Here is a 20,272-nt window from a genome sequence, read left to right as displayed (position 1 = left end):
CTCTCGGTCTTTCGTCTCTTGGGTGTAGAGCCTTGCGCAGCCGCCTGGGAGCTGGAGGGGGAGGGGCTCGGCAGCGTACCGGAATCGAGGGGCGGTTCCGGGGTGCGCGCGCCTCAACATCCGGGCATCGCCTTCTTCCTGTCCCGGCCTTCCTGCACTCCTGTGCCAAGAGAAAGCGGAAGTGAAGAAGAGACACTCCGGCTGCCTCTTAGCAACGCGAAGGGCGTCACGTGACACAACCAGCTGACTCCGGTAGAGAAGGACTCTGTGGCTGCAGCACTTGCCTGGCCTGGGACCGGAGCCGCACGGTCGCCGTCAGAATGTCGGGCAAAGACCGAATTGAAATCTTTCCCTCGCGAATGTAAGTAAAAGAATGGAACGAACACACTTACGGGTTCAGGAACACCGGCCCGGAGCCGCTGTCCGTTCACACCCTGGACCAGCAGCGAGGCACCTTGTTTCCTTGGCCGACTCTGAGCTCTCCTCAGACACTTCGTGAGTCCAGGGCGAAGCTCTTTGGCGGGCCCGCACACATTCCTCTGTTTGAACCGGACTGGGCAGAACGAGCCCAGCCGGTGGAACAGGCGCCCGGCCTGCTGGATTTTATGAAGGCTCATTGACTTTACTCATTAATTGAGCTTTTCACCCCACATTCCTTTATTGAGCCGGGCACTATCCTTACGTACCTATGAGTTTTCGTCACTTGTGCCTTAAGAGAGCTAAAGACAGACAAGCCGAGGAGGTTTGCCGATAATGCTTTGAAAAAGGAAGTTTACTACGATGGGAAGCAGGCTTCTAAGCCAAATTGGGGGTTGAATCCAATCACCGTAACGTGGACGTTAGGTTCGATAGTGGATCCCCTTGCTCCTTTTCCCTTGAAATGTTTGTCGCCTGAGGTGGGAAGCTATCCCAGAATTTCTAAGGCACTCCTTTTGCTCTGTCACCATTGCATCTCATTCAGGCCTGTGTTAATATCACCCATCACGTTGTAAAGTGGATATTGTTTTATGTGTATTTACCACTGAACTACAAGCCCTCTCCAGGATGAGATCTCTTTTATTAATCCATAGAAAGTCCATTAAAAAAATGGTGCCTGAATGAACCCATATTTTGGAATTTGGTCAGTCGTGGGCTTCATTGCCTGAATTCTTTGGCTGGAGAAATAGCATAGCACTCTAGGTGTTTGGCCAGTCTGTAAAGAAAATTTTGAAATTTTCTTAAATGTGCCTAAGAACATGTGGAAAGTAATAATTGTTCTTATTTGTCGTCTTCTCCCCTTTCTCCTCCCCTTCTTCTTCTTTTTTTTTTTTTTTTTTTCTTTCTCTAAGGAGCAGAAAGTCAGTTTTGGTTCTGAGAGATGTTTTGACTGTGGTCCTCTCTTTGGGGGACCTTTTGTTTTTCTTCATTCTGAATTTTTTCTCAGAGAATCTGAGGACTCTTAAATAAGAGTTGTTTTTAAACCCTAAACCTAGTTTTCTGTCTCTGCCTGGGTGGCTACAGCTTTTAATAAAATGAAGGGGGTTTTGTTTGGTTTTTACCTTTACCTGACTTTTCAATAGCTGTTTGTCCTAGATGGACGCAATTCAGTTATGGAGAAAGGTAATGCCTGTGAAATAGTTAATGATCAGGACTACCCTGGGGTTACTGAGGATGGCAGAACGCTCAGCAGTTAAGGACTGATTCAGTCCAAACCTCTGCACGGAGAGACCACCAAACTATTGTGGCTTCTAGCAGCCTAAGCTCTGTTCCCAGGATGACTCTGGCTCCCAGTATAATGCCTGCCTGAGAAAACTCATTGCAGCCACAGCCAGGAGAATTTGCTCTTTGTTTTGTCCCACACCTGAGGATATGCCCTTGAGCGCCCTCCCTTAATTACCTGCTAGCAGACACAGTTGGCCTGATCATCACTTCTGTTTGCCTCCACTCTCAGTCATTTTAAAATGCTTAATCACCTGTGCACAAATTGGAATGGAGCTCAGCTCTTTCCCCTCCTGTCAGTGGTTACTGAAAACATGTGTTTTTACCACTTTAATGACTGGCTGTTTTTAATCTTTGATAGTTATCAGAATGTTAACTTTTTTGTTTGTTTTGGAGATTAAGAGGCAAATACACTTCTTTGGGCTTAGACAAGAAAAATAATAAGTTTGTGAAGGTGAAAATTGCTCTTTGAGAGGATTCAGCTTCCCGATTGAGAGGAAGATCAGGTGGAGGAAATAAATGCTTCTCTGTAAATATTTTCCCCAAGGCATATCAGCAAGTATTTTGTCATGTAGTCAGATGTCTTTGATTCAGCTGGAAACAAAGTCATCATCCTAGCTGAAGGTCAAACATTTTTTGTAAAGCCAAGCAGCTCTGGAGCTTGTAACAGAACAGGTTTTTTTAAGAGCTAGGGTAGAAAACACACTAGGAACATCTGTTTGAGACACTTCCACCTTATGGTGTTATCCTTTGAAATGAGGTTGAAATGAGGCTGTTGTCTAGTTAGGCACCAGAGAGAGCAAAACAAGTTTAGAGTGGAAGCAAAAGAGGCATGAAGGTAGTGAAGTCAACAGAGGTCAGTCATATTCAGGTTCTAGTACATACTGGCTATAAGCCCTTGGGCAAGTCACCCTTGAGGCTCAAAAATTAAAATTTGTTTATTTCACAGAGATGCCACTGCTTAGGAGTAAATTTAAATTGGCATGTTAAACTCAGTTTTAATCAACCAATTCACCTTTTTACTATAAACTTACTGCAGTCTGCAGTACTTGGATTTGACTTAAATTTTTTTTTGTCCTGAACTGAAAAATCTTTATTTATCCCTCATAGTGTAAATATTCTTAAGTTTTACTGCAGAAATGTTAATATGTTTGATTATAGGGTGTAACCAGGCCCCTCAGGGTTATTATTATAGAACATAGTAAATGCATTATACTTTTCTAAAATCAAGCAAAGTCAGAATTCTTTTTTTTTTTTTTTGGCTTAAATTTGATTCAGCTCTTTGAGCCCAAATTCTAATAGTGTCAACAACATAGTATGTTAAGTGTACACATTCGGGTGCAAACCTCCTGCTCAGGCTGGAACCAGCCTCACTCAGTTACATCTCCAGTGAGGCTAATCAGTGCACATTCAACCACTGATAGTATTTCAAAGAGAACTGTTCAACTGAAATGATTTATAATCAAGAAATGAAACAGTATGGCACATGGTTGGGGTACATTGGACCTAGTTTTGAGCCTTAGTTTGAGCCTTGGTTAAGTCACTGGAGTAGAAGTCTGGTTCAAGTTTCTGCTCTATTTTTTCTTCACTGAGTGACTGTGGGAAAGTTGTTTCACTTTTCTAAGCCTCATTTTCCTATATTTGAAGATAATGTCTAAAGCCCTTTCTTATTTTTTTTTTTTTGTCTTTTTGCCTTTTCTAGGGCCACTCCCGCAGCATATGGAGGTTCCCAGGCTAGGAGTCTAATCGGAGCTGTAGCCACCGGTCTACGCCAGAGCTACAGCAACTCGGGATCTGAGCTGCGTCTGCGACCTACACCACAGCTCACGGCAATGCCGGATCCTTTAACCCGCTGAGCAAGGCCAGGGACCGAACCCGCAACCTCATGGTTCCTAGTTGGATTCGTTAACCACTGTGCCATGACGGGAACTCCTAAAGCCCTTTCTAGCTCTAGAATTAGTAGCTTTTTGCCTGTGGTAGATTTCAGTATAATCTACAAATTTAGTCAGAGTTTAGCAAGAACTATTTTGCAGTTGATTGTAACACCAGTCATATGAAATTATATCCCCTTAAACAAATCACCTTAGGTATGTTACATAATCTATTATTGAATCTTAGTACCACTTTTTTTCCTCACCATTAAATTTTATCTGGCATATGGTAGCAAGAGTGGAAATGTCTGTCATTTCCATTCTTGCTGTTAATTTCAGGAATTCTGTCATTGCTTTCTTGACTTTGAAGTAAGGAGGTAAAGAGACTTCAGTGGCTTGTCAATTCTCAAGTGTGTTTACTTTTATATGTTATTTGTAACCTAGCATCATTTACAAATTAATCAAGTGATTAGTAGTAGGGGAATCATTGATGATATCCAAACACTTAAGTGCCACACTTTTTTTTTTTTTTTCCTTTCTCAGCCTCACCTGTGGCATATGGAAGTTCCTGGAGCTAGGGGTTGAATCAGAGCTGCAGCTACTGGCCTACGCCACAGCAACACCTTATTCAAGTCGCATCTGTGAGCTACACCCGCAGCTTGCAGCAATGCCAATCCTTAACCCACTGAACCAGGCCAGAGATGGAACCCACATCATCACAGAGACATGAGGAACCACAATGGGAACTCCAGTGCCACATTTTCAATGGAAAAAGTGAGAAATGGATTGTGGTATAAAATGCAGAAGGTACAACAGGATATAGTGTAAAGAGTAAATCCATTTTTTTTTTAAATTCAGCCTTATTTTCCAAAGGAAGCTGTGAACAGTTTCTGTGATCCTTTCTAGAACTACTCTATATGTCTCTAAGCACATGTATCCCTTGCTTTGCATAACTAAGACTGTAATATTGGGAGCACATGCAGATCTACCTTCCTCTTTTTTTTAATGGCTGCATATCATTCTATTGTATGAACCATGTTTTGTGGAACATTTGCTTCCACCCTTTTGCTATTACAAATAAGGCTGGCAGGCTTATCCTTAACCTTGTGCATGTTTTTGTCTAAATGTTTAAGTAAAGCAGTGGGATAAATCCCTAAAAGTGGAATTGTCGGTCCTGAAGGTAAATACATTTCAAATTTTGAAATACACTGGTGGATTTTTTTTTTTTTTAAGTACTTACTACATCTCTAGTAGAAACATATATGTGTGTTTTAACTCACAGATCAAGATAAGCACTATGCTGGCCTCATAAAATAGAGCTCTGAGTAAGTTTTATTATGGTTTTAATAAGTGCCTATTTATTAAATTATTAATTATTTATTAAAGAATTGTTTGTTTTTTATATTTTTAGGGCCACACCCACGGCATATGGAGGTTCCCAGGCTAGGGGTCAAATTGGAGCTATAGCTGCCAGCCTACACCACAGCCACAGCAATGCCAGATCCTTAACCCACTGAGTGAGGCCGGGATTGAACCTGCGTCCTCATGGATGCTAGTCAGATTCGTTTCCACTGAGCCATGACGGGAACTCCCTTGTTTTTGTTTTAAATAAAAAAGACTTCTCATTTATGGAATACAGGGTAGAAATACACAGTATTGAGAAACTAAGCCTGTCAGCCATAAATGCTATTATATATTCTTACTCTCAAGGAATGACATCAAAGCATAATTTTAACATCATATTGGGGAAGTATTTTTATTTCTTTTAAACAATGGGAATAAATGTCTTTAACTTTATTTACATAGGGCACAGACCATCATGAAGGCTCGGTTAAAAGGAGCACAAACAGGTCGAAACCTCCTGAAGAAAAAATCTGATGCCTTAACTCTTCGATTTCGACAGATCCTTAAGAAGATAATAGAGGTAGAATGAACATTGATTAGAACTGTATTTATTTTAGAAGTATCTATGGAAAATGTAGCATGGCCATTGACAATGTAATTAAATTTTTTCTTTCAAATGTAAAAATGCCGTAAATCTAACAAGTTTCAGAAAGATGATTCAATAAAATTCAAGCTGTTTACTCTTGCCCCGGAACCCCACTTGATCTGCTCTGGCCCCTGCCTGCTCCTCTGATCTCATTTGGAGCTTTTTTTCTAATATCCTCCTTGAGGGCCTTTGCATTAGCCATTTCTTCTGCCTGAGATGCTCTTTCTTCAGTATTTCTTTGAACTGCTCTTCTGGCCTGTCTGGTAATTTTCTACCCTCCCCACTCGTCCCATTTTGTCTTCTTCAATTATTGGGTATTCTCAAACTTTAAATATTCCTGATTTACTTTTTAAAATTTTATTGCAGTATTGTTAATTTACAATGTTGTGTTTCAGGTGTACAGCAAAGTGAATCAGCTGTACACATACGTATGTCCATTCTCTTTCAGATTCTTTTCCCATATAGGTTATTACACAGGTTATTGAGTAGAGTTCCGTGTGCTATAAAGTAGGTCCTTGTTGGCTATCTATTTTATATATAGTGGTTTGTGTATGTTAATCCCAAACTCCTCATTTATCTCTCCCCTCTCCACATTTCCCCTTTGGTAACCATGAGGTTGATTTAGAACGTCTGTTTTGCTTTTTAATTAGTTCATTTGTGTCACTTTAAAAATTAGATTCCACATGTATGTGATAACATGATATTTGTCTTTCTCTGACTTCATAATAATCTCTAGTTGCATCCATGTTGCTGCAGATGGCATTATTTCATTCTTTTTATGGCTGAGTAATATTCCATTGTTTATATGTACTACACCTTCTTTATCCATTCTTCTGAGTTAACATTTAGGTTGCTTCCATGTCTTGGCTATTGTAAATAGTTCTGCAGAGAACATTGGGGTGCCTGTATATATATATATTTTTTTTCCTCTTTGTTAGGGCTGCATTTGCAGCATATGGAGGTTCCCAGGCTAGGGGTTGAATTGGAGCTGTAACTGCTGGCCTATGCCACAGCCACAGCAATGCAGGATTCAAGCCGTGTCTGCAACCTACACCACAGCTCAGGGCAACGCCAGATCTTTAACCCACTGAGCAAGGCCAGGGATAGAACCCATAACCTCATGGTTACTTGTCGAATTTGTTTCCCTTGTGCCACAACGGAATGGGGTGCATGTATGTTTTTGAATTGTGGTTTTCTCTGGATCAATGCCCAGGGGTGGGATTGCTGGGTCTGTGGTAGTTCTCTTTTTTGTTTTTTAAGGAACCTCTATACTCTTCTCCTTAGTAGTTGTACCAGTTTATATGCCACCTACAGTGTAGGAGGGTTCCCCTTTTCCACTCCCTTTCTAGCATTTATTGTTGCAGACTTTTTTTTTTTTTTTTTTTTTTTTTTTAAGGGCATCATCCACAGCATGTGGAAGTTCCCAGGCTAGGGGTCGAATCGGAGCTCTAGCTGCCAGCCTATATCACAGCCACAGCAGCATGGGATCCAAGCCGTGTCTGCGACCTACGCGACAGCTCATGGCAATGCCAGATCCTTAACCCAATGAGCAAAGCCAGGGATCGAACCCGCAACCTCATGGTTCCTAGTTGGATTCTTTTCCACTGCACCACAATGGGAACTCCTCTTGTTTGTAGACTTTTTTTTTTTTAATTACTCATTGAATTTATTACATTTATAGTTGTACAATGATCGTCACAATCAAATTTTATAGGATTTTCATCCCACAACCCCAGCTCATCTCCCCAGCCTCTGAACTGTCTCCTTTGGAAACCATAAGGTTTTCAAAGTCTGTGAGTCAGTATCTGTTCTGCAAAGAGGTTCATTGTGTCCTTTTTTCACATTCCACATGTCAGTGAAAGCATTTGATGTTGGTGTCTCATTGTCTAACTGACTTCACTTAGCATGATAATTTCTAGGTCCTTCCGTGTTGCTAAAAATGCTGGTATTGGAGTTCCCGTCGTGGCGCAGTGGTTAACGAATCCGACTAGGAACCATGAGGTTGCGGGTTTGGTCCCTGCCCTTGCTCAGTGGGTTAACGATCCGGCGTTGCCGTGAACTGTGGTGTAGGTTGCAGACGAGGCTCGGATCCCGCATTGCTGTGGCTCTGGCGTAGGCCAGGGCTACAGCTCCGATTCAACCCCTAGCCTGGGAACCTCCATATGCCGCGGGAGCGGCCCAAGAAATAGCAACAACAACAACAACAACAACAACAACAAAAAAAAGTTTAAAAATGCTGGTATTTCATTCCTTTTAATGGATGAGTAATATTCCACTGTGTATATGTACCACATCTTTTTGATCCACTCCTCTGTTGATGGACATTTAGGTTGTTTCCATGTCTTGGCTATTGAAGATAGTGCTGCAATGAACAATGGAGTACATGTGTCTTTTCAAGTCATGGTTTTCTCTGGATAGATGCCCAGGAGTGGGATTGCTCCTGATGTGGCCTCCTCTTTGTCTTCTGGAGTAGAATATCTTTTTGAAAGTTTCTGGTCCATTTGGTTGAAGATTGCTCAGCATCTAGTTGTTAATTTTTAGGAGAGAGGTTGAGCTCCAGTCCTTCTATTCTCCCATCTTGTTTGTAAACTTTTTGATGTTGGCCATTCTGACTGGTGTGAAGTGATACTCCAGAATTTTTTTTTTTTTTTTTTTTTTTCCTTTGGGCCGCTCCTGCGGCATATGGAGGTTCCCAGGCTAGGGGTCGAATTGGAGCTGTAGCCACTGGCCTATGCCAGAGCCACAGCAACGCGGGATCCCAGCCGCGTCTGCGACCTACACCACAGCTCACGGCAACGCCGGATCTTAACCCACTGAGCAAGGGCAGGGACCGAACCCGCAACCTCATGGTTCCTAGTCAGCTTCGTTAACCACTGCGCCACGACGGGAACTCCCCAGAATTTTTTTTTTTGCCTTTTGTAGGGCCGCTCCTGTGGCATATGGAGGTTCCCAGGCTAGGGGTCTAATCAGAGCTGTAGCCACGGCCACAGCCACAGCCACAGCAACGCAGGATCTGAGCTGCATCTGCGACCTACACCATAGCTCTCAGCAACACCGGATCCTTAACCCACTGAGCAAGGCCAGGGATTGAACCCACAACCTCATGGTTCCTAGTCGGATTTGTTAACCACTGAGCCACGATGGGAACTCCCTCCAGATTTATTTTAGAATTACTATGCCATTAGGATTTTGACTGTACTGCAGTGAATTTAAATGGTTAATTTGAGCACACTGACATGGTCCCAAGATAGGCCCTTCACCTAAGATTCAGTTTTCTGTTTCTTAGTGTCTTTATTCTTATATTTTAATTATAAAATTCATGGTTTTGCAAAATCGTTAGTTACCATAACCGAAACTGCTCAAACAAAATTGGAGATACTTATCTGTTACCAAATGAATATTTGCATGTACACTTGGCATAAAATAATGATGGTTATTAAAGAAACATTATTATATAATTTTTCCCTGTAAAAAAACTTGATTGAATCAGCTGTTGGTTTATGCTTTTTCCAGACTAAAATGTTGATGGGTGAAGTGATGAGAGAAGCTGCTTTTTCACTTGCCGAGGCCAAGTTCACAGCAGGGGACTTCAGGTAAGAGGACTTAAGTGGGGTGTTTTGAAAACAAAGTGCAGTCATGTTCATAATTTCATTTCAAAGCCACTTTTAAATTAAAAGAAAAACACATTAAAGGCAAAGGACATAGTAGTAATAAAAAAGAAACACTTCTGACCCCCATCATTTTAACACTGTTGTTTTTATTACTACCTACATGTATCTGTTAACATCAGTTACATGGTTGCAGACACAGGATACTTAATATCTTAACACTCAGTTTTTCTTTTTCTTTCTTTCTTTCTTTTTTTTTTTTTTTTTTTTTGCATTTTAGGAACTTCACCTGCTGCACATGGAAGTTTCCAGGCTAGGGGTCAAATTGGAGCTGCAGCTGCCAGCCTGCACCACAGCCACAGCAACAAGGGATCACAGCCTTGTCTGCGACCTGTATCACAGCTCATGGTAACGTCAGATCCTTAAACCATGAGTGAGGCCAGGGATCGAACCCACATCCTCATGGATACTAGTCAGATTCATAATGGGAACTCCCTCAATTTTCATTTAACATTGTATCATAGGAGTTCCTGTCGTGGCTCAGCGGGAACAAATCTGACTGGTAGCCATGATGATGCAGGTTTGATCCCTGGCCTCAGTGGGTTAAGGATGCAGCTTTGCCATGAGCTGTGGTGTAGGTCAAAGACGCAGCCCAGATCTCACGTTGCTGTGGCTGTGGTGTAGGCCAGTGGCTACAGCTGTGATTCAACTCCTAGCCTGGGAACCAACATATGCCATGGATGCAGCTCTAAAAAGACAAAAAAATAATATAATATTGTATCATAAACATTTTTCCTTGTTTTCACATAGCTGCATAATCTTTCTGTAGATGTATGATAATTAATGTTTTCCTGGAATGGGGGGCATTTGCGTTGATTGTCAGATTTTTGGAATATTAGGAAAGGTGCTATGGATATTTTTATGTATGTTTTTGTTTTACCGAATTATTTCCTTAGGAAAATTTTCAAGAATGGAATTGATTGTTTAAAGACCATGGATTTGTGGCTTTTGTCAATATATGCTTTACAAAGCTTAACATATGTTTTGTTATGTCATTTGATTCTCTAGATAAGCCTGTGTGGTGGACCAGGCAAGCATTGTTATTCTCAGTTTAAGATCAGTGCTTTCCTGAAGTCAAATGACTGTTTAGGGGCAAAAGCGTAAGTTGTTTTCAGGGTTGGTTTTTTGCTTTTTAGGGCTGCGCACATGGCATATGGAAGTTCCCAGGCTAGGGGTTGAATCTGAGCTACAGCTGCTGGCCTACACCACAACATGGGATCTGAACCGCGTCTGCAACCTACACCACAACTCATGGCAATGCAGGATCCTTAACCCACTGAACGGGCCAGGAATCACGTCCTCATGGATACTAGTCAGGTTCGTTTCTGCTGAGCCACAATGGGACTCCCTCTTTTAAGGGTTTTTGATTTTAGTTTTCTTTACCCATTCTTAGTGTTATCTGGGAACATTACCTATGGGCAGTTTTACAGCCTGAAGTGCATAAGACCTTTAGAAGTAGGAGGCTTTAATTTTGCCAATGTCAGTAGGATGTGTTGACTTTTCCATGAGACGGAGGGAATCAGTAGTGTGTAAGGGTATGGGGGTAGTGTGAATGTGTTTGAGAGTAGTTATGGGGAAAACACTGTATTTTGTGGTAATAACAGGTTGAGACAAAGCCAGATAGGTGCCAGGGTAAAGCAATTGAACTCCTGCTTAGCTAGACCTGGATGGTTTTGAAAAGCAAACCTAGAAAGAAGGAACATTTTTCTCAAAATTATATTATTGGAATGAAAATCCCTAAAGTCACATCCATGCACCATGTGTCTGACTGAAAACTCAAGCAATCCGTGTACATTAAAATCATTCTTTGTATTTGTATGGCTAATGTTTGAATATTGTTCATTCTTTGCTCTCTGAGGCCCTCTTCTGGCATCAGTGATCTCCCTTTCTGAAAAAAGAGTCATCAAAACACACTTAATTGTGACATCTTTGTTTTTTTATTTTTTTATTACCCAATGAATTTATTACATTTAGAGTTGTACAATGATCAGCACAATCAAATTTTATAGGATTTCCATCCCACAACCCCAGTGCATCCCCTCACCCCCCAAACTGTCTCTTTTGGAACCATAAGGTTTTCAAAGTCTGTGAGTCAGTATCTGTTCTGCAAAGAGGTTCATTGTGTCCTTTTTTTAGATTCCACATGTAAGTGATATCATTTGATGTTGGTTGGTGTCTCATTGTCTGACTTCACTTAGCATGATAATTTCTAGGTCCATCCATGTTGCTAAAAATGCCGGTATTTCTTTCCTTTTAATGGCTGAGTAATATTCCATTGTGTATATGTACCACATCTTTTTGATCCACTCCTCTGTCGATGGACATTTTGGTTGTTTCCATGTCTTGGCTATTGTAAATAGTGCTGCAATGAACATTGGAGTACATGTGTCTTTTCAAGTTATGGTTTTCTCTGGATAGATGCCCAGGAGTGGAATTGCTGGGTCAAATGGTAGATCTATTTCTAGTTTTCTGAGGAATCTCCATACTGTTTTCCACAGTGGCTGCACCAATTTACAATCCCACCAACAGTGTTACAGGGTTCCTTTTTCTCCACACCTTCTCCAGCACTTCTTGTTTGTAGACTTTTGGATGACGGCCATTCTGGCTGTTGTAAGGTGGTATCTCATAGTGGTTTTGATTTGTATTTCTCTAATAATGAGTGCTGTCAATATGACATCTTTGTTGAAATCTCTTGATGGGTCCTATTGGTTTATTTCCTACTCCAAACACTCAACTAAATCAAGGCCTTTCCTTTTTCTGCAGCACCACAGTTATCCAAAACGTAAATAAAGCCCAAGTGAAGATTAGAGCAAAGAAAGATAATGTAGCAGGTAACTTTTCAACCTTTTAGAACCCTTAGGGGAGAAAAGATGATGTATTAAAATTAACCTGTTTATACGGCAAGATCTTGATGTCCCAATTCCTCTTCTTAGAAAAAGTTGATTGGCTTTACATGTTAAAACCATCGTTAACTGGTGGTTGCCGGGGGATAGAACTGATCAGTGGATATGAGGGAAATGAGGAACTGGTTGTTCAGTGGATATAAATTTATAGTTATACAGAGAAATACATTAGAGAGACCTGCCATACAGTAGTGTCTGTAGTTATAGTTAATAATATGGTATTGTGCACTTAAAAGCTTAAGAATGTAGATCTCACATTGAGTGTTCTTAACACACATGCATGCGCACACACACGTAAAAAGGGACACAAGAAACCTTTAGGGGATGGTGGATATATTTATTACCTTGATTGTGATGATGGTTTCATGGGTGTATGCATATGCCTAAACTTATCAAAATGTGTGCATTATATGTGAAAGGACATGTTTGTGAATCTTTATGTTTCATTGTTTAACAGGTGTTACTTTGCCAGTATTTGAACATTATCATGAAGGAACCGACAGTAAGTGTGAAATTTTTTATGGGTATGTCTCTGGTTCTCCCAATTCTTTTTTTATTTTATTGGCGTATAGTTGCTTTACAGTGCTGGTGTTAGTTTCAGGTGTATAACAGAGTGATTCAGTTATACATATACCTATATTCATTCTTTCTCAGATTCTTTTCCCATATAAGTTATCACAGAATGTTGTGTAGAGTTCCCTGTACTGTACAGTAGTTCCTTGTGGGTCATCAGTTTTATATATGGTGGTGTATATATGTTAATCCCAAACTCCTAATTTATCCTTTTCCCCCACATTTCCCCTTTGCTAACCACAAGTTTTCTTTTTTCTTCTTCTTTTTTTTTTTTTTTTTTTGGTCTCTTTAGGGCCCTGCTCTTGGCATATGGAGGTTCTCAGGCTAGGAGTCAAATTGGAGCTGTAGCTGGTGGCCTGCACCACAGCCGCAGCCATGCCAGATCCAAGCCTCATCTGCAACCTACATCACAGCTCATGGCAACACCAGATCCTTAACCCACTGAGCAAGGCCAGGGGTCGAGCCTGCATCTTCATGGATGCTATAGTCAGATTTGTTTCCGCTGAGCTACGATGGGAATTCCCTAAGTTTGTTTTCTTAATCTGTGCTTCCCATTCTTCTTTAAATGGACCTTATTCTTTTCTTTTTGTCTTTGCTATTTCTTTGGGCCGCTCCCGCGGCATATGAAGGTTCCCAGGCTAGGGGTCGAATCGGAGCTGTAGCCACTGGCCTGTGCCAGAGCCACAGCAACATGGGATCCGAGCCGCATCTGCAACCTACACCACAGCTCGTTAACCCACTGAACAAGGGCAGGGACCGAACCCGCAACCTCCTGGTTCCTAGTCGGATTCATTAACCACTGCGCCACGACGGGAACTCCTGGACCTTATTCTGAAAAATGGGGCTAGATAGACCTTCTTATAGTTAGTTCAGTGGTTCCAGTGTTGGAAACCACCTTATCAGATAGAGCTGTGATAATAGTTTATCAGTTAATCAAAAAAATTATGGCAGTCATAAAATACTGTGCATGGCTTAACATATTTCAATCTAGAAATGTAGAGAGAGTCATTTGCCATTTTTAAAATACAAGGCTATGGCCTTTCTTTGAGTATGAATCTACTGATTAGATTTCTGTGTTGTCTTTCTCCATAAACCTATACCCATAACACCTTGTTTAAATTTCCAGTCTCTTTAAAGTAGAATAATATCTTTGACACCATGATACAATATGAATGCTGAATTGTCCTACATTTTTATAGCCAGCCTACTCTCAGTTTTTCGTAGTTGTCTTCCCTTTTTCTAATTTGACAGCATGTTTTGAGTAGTAAGGCATCTTCATTGAGTCTTCTGAAAGTAATCAGCTTTCTTCTTAGAAAAACATTTTTTCTTTGGCCCTCATATTTTATTGTTTCACATAGAATATTTAATGTGGCTTGAATAAAGAAGTAGAGTATTCTAGAGTCACCTGTTAACAGAGTGTCCCTGTATTGAGGCATCAGGCAGTGTGATCTCCAAAGGGAAGCAGCATATTGGTTAATCCTGTAAACTTCTGAAGGTTGGTCAAAAGTTTCTCCTGTACTTATATTTAGAATAGTATTTTTGTGCAAAACTATTCAGCAGCATGTCCTCTAGTAGAGGGAGCGAAATGGGCACTTCGTGTTTGCATTTAATAGGGTTACTGAATGTGTTTTTCCATGTTTTTTGTTATTCTGACTGGTCTTCTTTTGGGGAAGATTATTTACACTCTCAATACAAATGTCGTCTGACTGGTTCTTTCAGGTTATGAGCTGACTGGTTTAGCCAGAGGTGGGGAACAGTTGGCTAAACTGAAGAGGAATTATGCCAAAGCAGTGGAACTGCTGGTGGAACTAGCTTCGCTGCAGGTAAGCAGCAACAGAGCTGGAGAACTCCTGCTTTTGATTTGTCGTAGTCGAGTCGGGGAGATTCAGATCTTCCATCAGAGCATATTGCACTTAGAAATGGAAACCGTTTCCATGGACCAGTGTGAAACTAACCAGAAATGTTTTAATCTCTGAAGTGGTGGCTTTCCGCACCGTTGTCCCTGTTTTTTTTATTGCTAACAGAATGTTTGTGCAGTGGTGTAGTTTCAACTCTTGGCTAAGTGAGAGCAATGGTCAATACTAGATTTAAATGTAAATATAATACGGTGTATGCGTGAAAGCAAACCTTCTTCCTGTGTGGTCAGTGGATACATATCTAGGTCATTAGTGTATGATTCTCTCTTCTTGCCATTTTTATAACTTTAGGTGAGTCTGAAGTAAACAAATTCTAATAGGATGGAAATAATGTTAGCTCTAAGGAAATCTCAGAAGCATTTTGTTTAAGTAGGTTGACTAGAGGTAAGACTTCATTTCCAGATGTTTTCTACAATTGCCGAGTGAAGCCAGGTAGACGGGGTGATTACGAAGACTGTGCTTGCATTGGTAATTTATCTTCTTATTTTAGACTTCCTTTGTTACTTTGGATGAAGCTATTAAGATAACCAACAGGCGTGTAAATGCCATTGAACATGGTGAGTGGAAGCTGCTGAGAGGCTCTTTGTTCATCCTCTTATCCACACCTCCACATTTGTCATGCACCTGCTAGGAATCAGGCACTGTCACCTGGTGAATAAGCTGTTGCCCCTGCCCACAGTGGGAAGGGCAGTGAGTTAGTAGTGTTAGTAAATCCTTTGGTAGAAGTGTGTATGATACGGGGAGAGTCACAGGGGAGTGGTGAGTTTAAAGTTATGGGATGTATTATTCATTTCAGACTATTCATGAATAAAGAGTGAAACTATGTCCAAGAGCCCAAGTGTTTTCATAAATTCTTCTCAGTGAGTGAGTGATAAACCTTTTTGAATACATGAGGTATTTAACTTTAAGTTTCTCTCCCTCAGGCTCTATGTCCTGTTCCCATGCTGTTCTCCTTGATTTCTAAAAACAAATTTTCCCATTTGATGCATTTATTTTCCATCTCTCTTTTTTTCACTATTTTAAAACTATGACTCCTGAATGTTGCCACAGTTCTTTTTCTTCAAGAAACTCAGTTTTTATTCAAGAAACATTTATTCAGTTTTAAGGTAAGAAAGGTGCAAAATTTGAACAGCCAAGAAATTACTTTGATTGGGCTCTATTAGTGTGAAAGAGGAAGTTTATGTCATTTTTTAAAAAACTGGAAACACATTTCCTGACTGCTTGGCTAGTGCCAGGCCTTATGCGTGGAGTTGCAAGCAAAACAAAATGGATAAGGTAACAGTTTTAGTTCTTAAGGAGTTTGCCTTCTAAAAGCCGAAGAGGCAATGTAAGGGAGTTCCAGTTGTGGCTCAGCAGAAACGACTCTGACTGGTATCCATGAGGATGCCGGCTCGATCCCTGGCCTTGCTCTGTGGGTTAAGGATCTGGCATTGCTGTGAGCTGTGGTGTAGGTCACAGACACTGCTCAGATCCCGAGTTGGTGTGGCTGTGGCGTAGGCCAGCAGCTACAGCTCCGATTTGACCCCTAGCCTGGGAACTTCCATATGCCATGGGTACAGCCCTAAAAAGACAAAAAAATTCTGTGTAAGGTAGAACCTTATGACTGACACACAATTCAACTGTGTTCTCTCTGCTCGATGTTTCACTTTTTTTTTTTTTTTTGTCTTTTGTCTTTTTAGGGCTGCACTTATGGCATATGGAGGTTCCAAGGCTAGGGGTCAAATCGGAACTGTAGCCGCTGGCCTGCACCAGAGCCACAGCAACACGGGATCCCAGCTGCGTCTGCCACCTATACCACAGTTCACAGCAACACTGGATCCTAACCCACTGAGCAAGGCCAGGGATCAAACCTGCTTCCTCATGGATACCAGTCAGGTTCATTAACCACTGAGCCATGACAGGAACTCCTGTTTCACTTTTTAACAGTGAATTGCTATTAAATTTTTTTTTTTTTTTTTTTGCCATTTCTTGGGCCACTCCCTCGGCATATGGAGGTTCCCAGGCTAGGGGTCGAATCGGAGCTGTAGCTGCCAGCCTACACCAGAGCCACAGCAACGAGGGATCCGAGCCACGTCTGTGACCTACACCACAGCTCACAGCAACGCCGGATCATTAACCCACTGAGCAAGGGCAGGGATCGAACCCACAACCGCATGGTTCCTAGTCAGATTCGTTAACCACTGCACCACAACGGGAACTCCCCTGAATTGCTATTAAATTTAAAATAACATCTGTGGTTCAGTGTTACATATTAATACAAATTCTGTATATTCATTTTGTATATATCATGGTCCAGTGTTACCTGTGCATAGAAAAGACAGTACAAAGGTATATACCAGAATATTTATAAGTTAATGATGGGTGGTTGGATTATACTTCAGTTCTTTTTGAGTTTCTGTTTTTTACATTAAAAGTACACTTATTTTAGTTAGAAAAAATAAGTTATTATACAAGTGAACACTGGTAGTTTGAAGTTCTCACATGTATAAATTTTTTTAAACCGCAGTCATCATTCCTCGGATTGAACGCACCCTTGCTTATATCATCACAGAGCTGGATGAGAGAGAGCGAGAAGAGTTCTATAGGTTTGTTGGAACTGGCAGTTATCATTTTTTTTGTTTTTCTATATTCCAAAAGCTCAATTTGCTGAGGGACTTGTTGTCTTATGTTCTTTAGAATTAGCACAACTTGTATTTTATTCTGATAAATAAGAAGCAAGAAATAATATTGCCAAAGGCTGTGGAAGCAAATCAATGCCAGTTTTTACACATAACTAAGCTATGGTATCTCTGAAAACTTAGGCCCTTGAGATAAACTATTAGTAGTTAATAGCCTTGATAATTCTTTAAAAAGGAACTGACTTAGATTGGTGTCTCTCACATAAAAAGAAATTGGAATTCATCAGTCAGTTAACAGGTATGTATTGCATGTCGAAAGTGTTCCAGGGGAAATTATAAAAGCATTTGGGGCAGTATGTAATAGTATAAATCATAATCATTCAACAATAAATGTTAAACAGGTGGTATGCAGGAGTCAGTGTGCCAGGCTCAGAGAAGTGAGAGAGAGGTGAAGGCAGGCGTCAGGAAAGACATGGCTGTCTTGGGCTTTGAGTAGCATCTGAGTATGATTTATAATCATTGTTACTAGAATTTGTTTTGTCCTTCAGTGATGTGCAGGGTTATAGTGATCCATACTGAATGATCTAAAATTTTAATGTGTGAATGCTCAGAATCTATTCCATTATCAGGGAGTGACTTCAAAGTTTATTCACTCTTTGAGTTGGGGCTTATGAAATCAGTTATGCTTAGAATATGTGTGTTTCTACCTCAAATCTTTTTTAAAAAATGGATTATAAATTATTTAAATTGAAATGAATAAAGATAGAATTTTGTTCTACTTTGTAGGTGTTTATTATCCTTGTTAATAAATAGAAGGGATTCTACTTAGTAACAAAACAGTTTTCAGAAAATTCCCTCCCTTACTTTCCAGGTTAAAGAAAATACAAGAGAAGAAAAAGATTCTCAAGGAAAAGTCTGAGAAAGACTTGGAACAACGAAGGGCAGCTGGAGAGGCGATGGAGCCTGCTAATCTTCTGGCTGAGGAGAAGGATGAGGATCTTCTGTTTGAATAATCTTTCCTTCTCTGATTCTTTCAGAAGGCCTAACATGGCACCATTATAATTCACGGTGTGTAGATTTGGAACGTGTGGCCATTTATTATTTGGCCTCAGAATTTCACTGGTTGTAAAATTTCCCTGGACATTGCTTATGGTATTACCTTTGCAGAATCATAATTCTTCAACTGTTTACCATCAATGACATTTGTAGAATCTGCCCAGAAACTTGTAGATTTTGCAGAAGTGTCACTGTACTCCATGTATATGTATGTTACAAGTGATTTGCTTACCAAGCGTATTCTGAAATTCCCCTAGGAAACGGCAGTGGTCTCAGCCAGCTCCTGCTGGAGCACCCTTTGTTCCTGCCTACTCGCATGCTTTGGCACCTTTGTCTGAGACTGCAGCCATCCTTGTGTTAGATACTGTAGTACTTCTCTCCTCAAGCTTTATGAAAATCTTCAGATTTTTTTTTTCCTTGAATGGCAGGTCTCTGTCCTCTATCATGGGAACAGTTCTGCCATTCAGATGTGACTGGTATCAACAGTAAAATGATTTAAAAATGAGTCGTTGCTTTTTTAAAAAATTTACTGCTAAGAATAAGTTGGGTTCTTATGCTCAGATCAGCACATGGGGTTGGTGTCCAAAAAGAGCTTTCTCTGCAGGTGTGTATGACGTGGGTAGCCTCCTTTTTTCCCCTCTTCATGTTTCAGTGTTTTACTAATAAGCTTACTGAGATGATTGTTGAATTTTGGGGGTAATAATAAATATATAATTGCCAGTGAGTTAAGAGGACTTATTAATACTTCTTTAAGAAAAAAATACCAATTCCCATTTAAGGTACCTGTACTATCTAATAGTAACACCCCAAGAGGCATCTGAATGGTGAGATTTGCAGTAGTTTGATCTGGTGTGAGCCTTCCGTCATTACTCAGGCTTTCTTGGGCGCAGTTCTAGGCATTTTTGACATGAGTGGCCATGGCAGTTTTTGTTTTTGTGTTAATTTTATTGAAGTATAGTTGATTTACAATGTTAATCATTAGTGTTGTGTTAATTTCTGCCATACAGCAAAGTGACTCAGTTATATATTTTTCATATTCTTTTCCGTTATGGTTTATCTCAGGTAATTGAATATAGTTCTCTGTGCTGTACAGTAGAGCCTTGTTTATTCTATATATAATAGTTTGCTTCTGCTAATCTCAAACTCCCAGTCCTTCCCTCCCCATCCTACCCTCCACCTTGGCAACCACAGGTCTGTTACCTATATCCTGAGTCTGTTTCTGCTTCATAGGTATGTTGATTTGTGTCATATTTTAAATTCCACATGTAAGTGATAACATGTGGTATTTGTCTTTCCCTTTCTGACTTACTTTGCTTAGTATGATAATCTCTAGGTGCATCCATGTCTCTGCAAATGGCATTATTTCATCCTTCTTGATGGGGCAGGGTAATATTCCATATTGTGTGTGTGTGCGCAGGTCTGTCACATCTTCTTTATCCAGTCATCTGTTGATGGACATTTAAATTGTATTCATGTGTTGGCTATTATAAATAGTGCTGCTATGAACATAGGAGTGCGTGTACTTTTTTGAATTATAATTTTGTCTAGGCATATGAACAGGATTGGGATTGCTGCATTATGTGGCAACTCTTTAGTTTCTTGAGGAACCTCTGTACAGTTATCCATAGTGGCTGCACCAATTTACATTCCGACCAACAGTGTAAGAGGGTTTCCTTTTCTCTACACCCTCTTATACTATTTATTACTTGTAGTTTGTTTTTTTTTTTTACTTTTTTGGCTGCACCTGCGGCACATGGAATTTCTCTGGCCAGGGATTGAATCTGAGCTGCAGTTGTGACCTGTGCCACAGCTGTGTCAATACCAGATCCTCAACCCACTGTGTCCAGCTGGAGATTGAACCCGCCTCGCCTCAGAGACAATGTTGGATCCTTAACTTGCTGCACCACAGCAGGAACGTCTGTTTATAGACTTTTTAATGATGGCCATTATGACTGGTGTGAGGTGGTAACCTCATTGTA

At 40.6% G+C, this 20,272-nt stretch overlaps 1 protein-coding gene across 1 annotated transcript; it reads left to right on the top strand.

Moving 5' to 3' along the window:
- On the top strand, positions 107 to 19,017 carry ATP6V1D (ATPase H+ transporting V1 subunit D). Its single transcript, XM_001928314.6, has 9 exons — positions 107 to 361; positions 5,376 to 5,493; positions 9,073 to 9,152; positions 11,991 to 12,058; positions 12,588 to 12,632; positions 14,423 to 14,526; positions 15,110 to 15,176; positions 17,126 to 17,204; positions 18,109 to 19,017. The coding sequence occupies exons 1-9, from the start codon at positions 321 to 323 to the stop codon at positions 18,248 to 18,250; spliced, it is 744 nt and encodes a 247-aa protein (XP_001928349.1). The 5' UTR covers positions 107 to 320; the 3' UTR covers positions 18,251 to 19,017.

Source organism: Sus scrofa, chromosome 7 (genome assembly GCF_000003025.6).
Source record: "Sus scrofa isolate TJ Tabasco breed Duroc chromosome 7, Sscrofa11.1, whole genome shotgun sequence".
Classification (NCBI taxonomy): domain Eukaryota; kingdom Metazoa; phylum Chordata; class Mammalia; order Artiodactyla; family Suidae; genus Sus; species Sus scrofa.
This window is presented reverse-complemented; position numbering and strand designations above follow the sequence as displayed.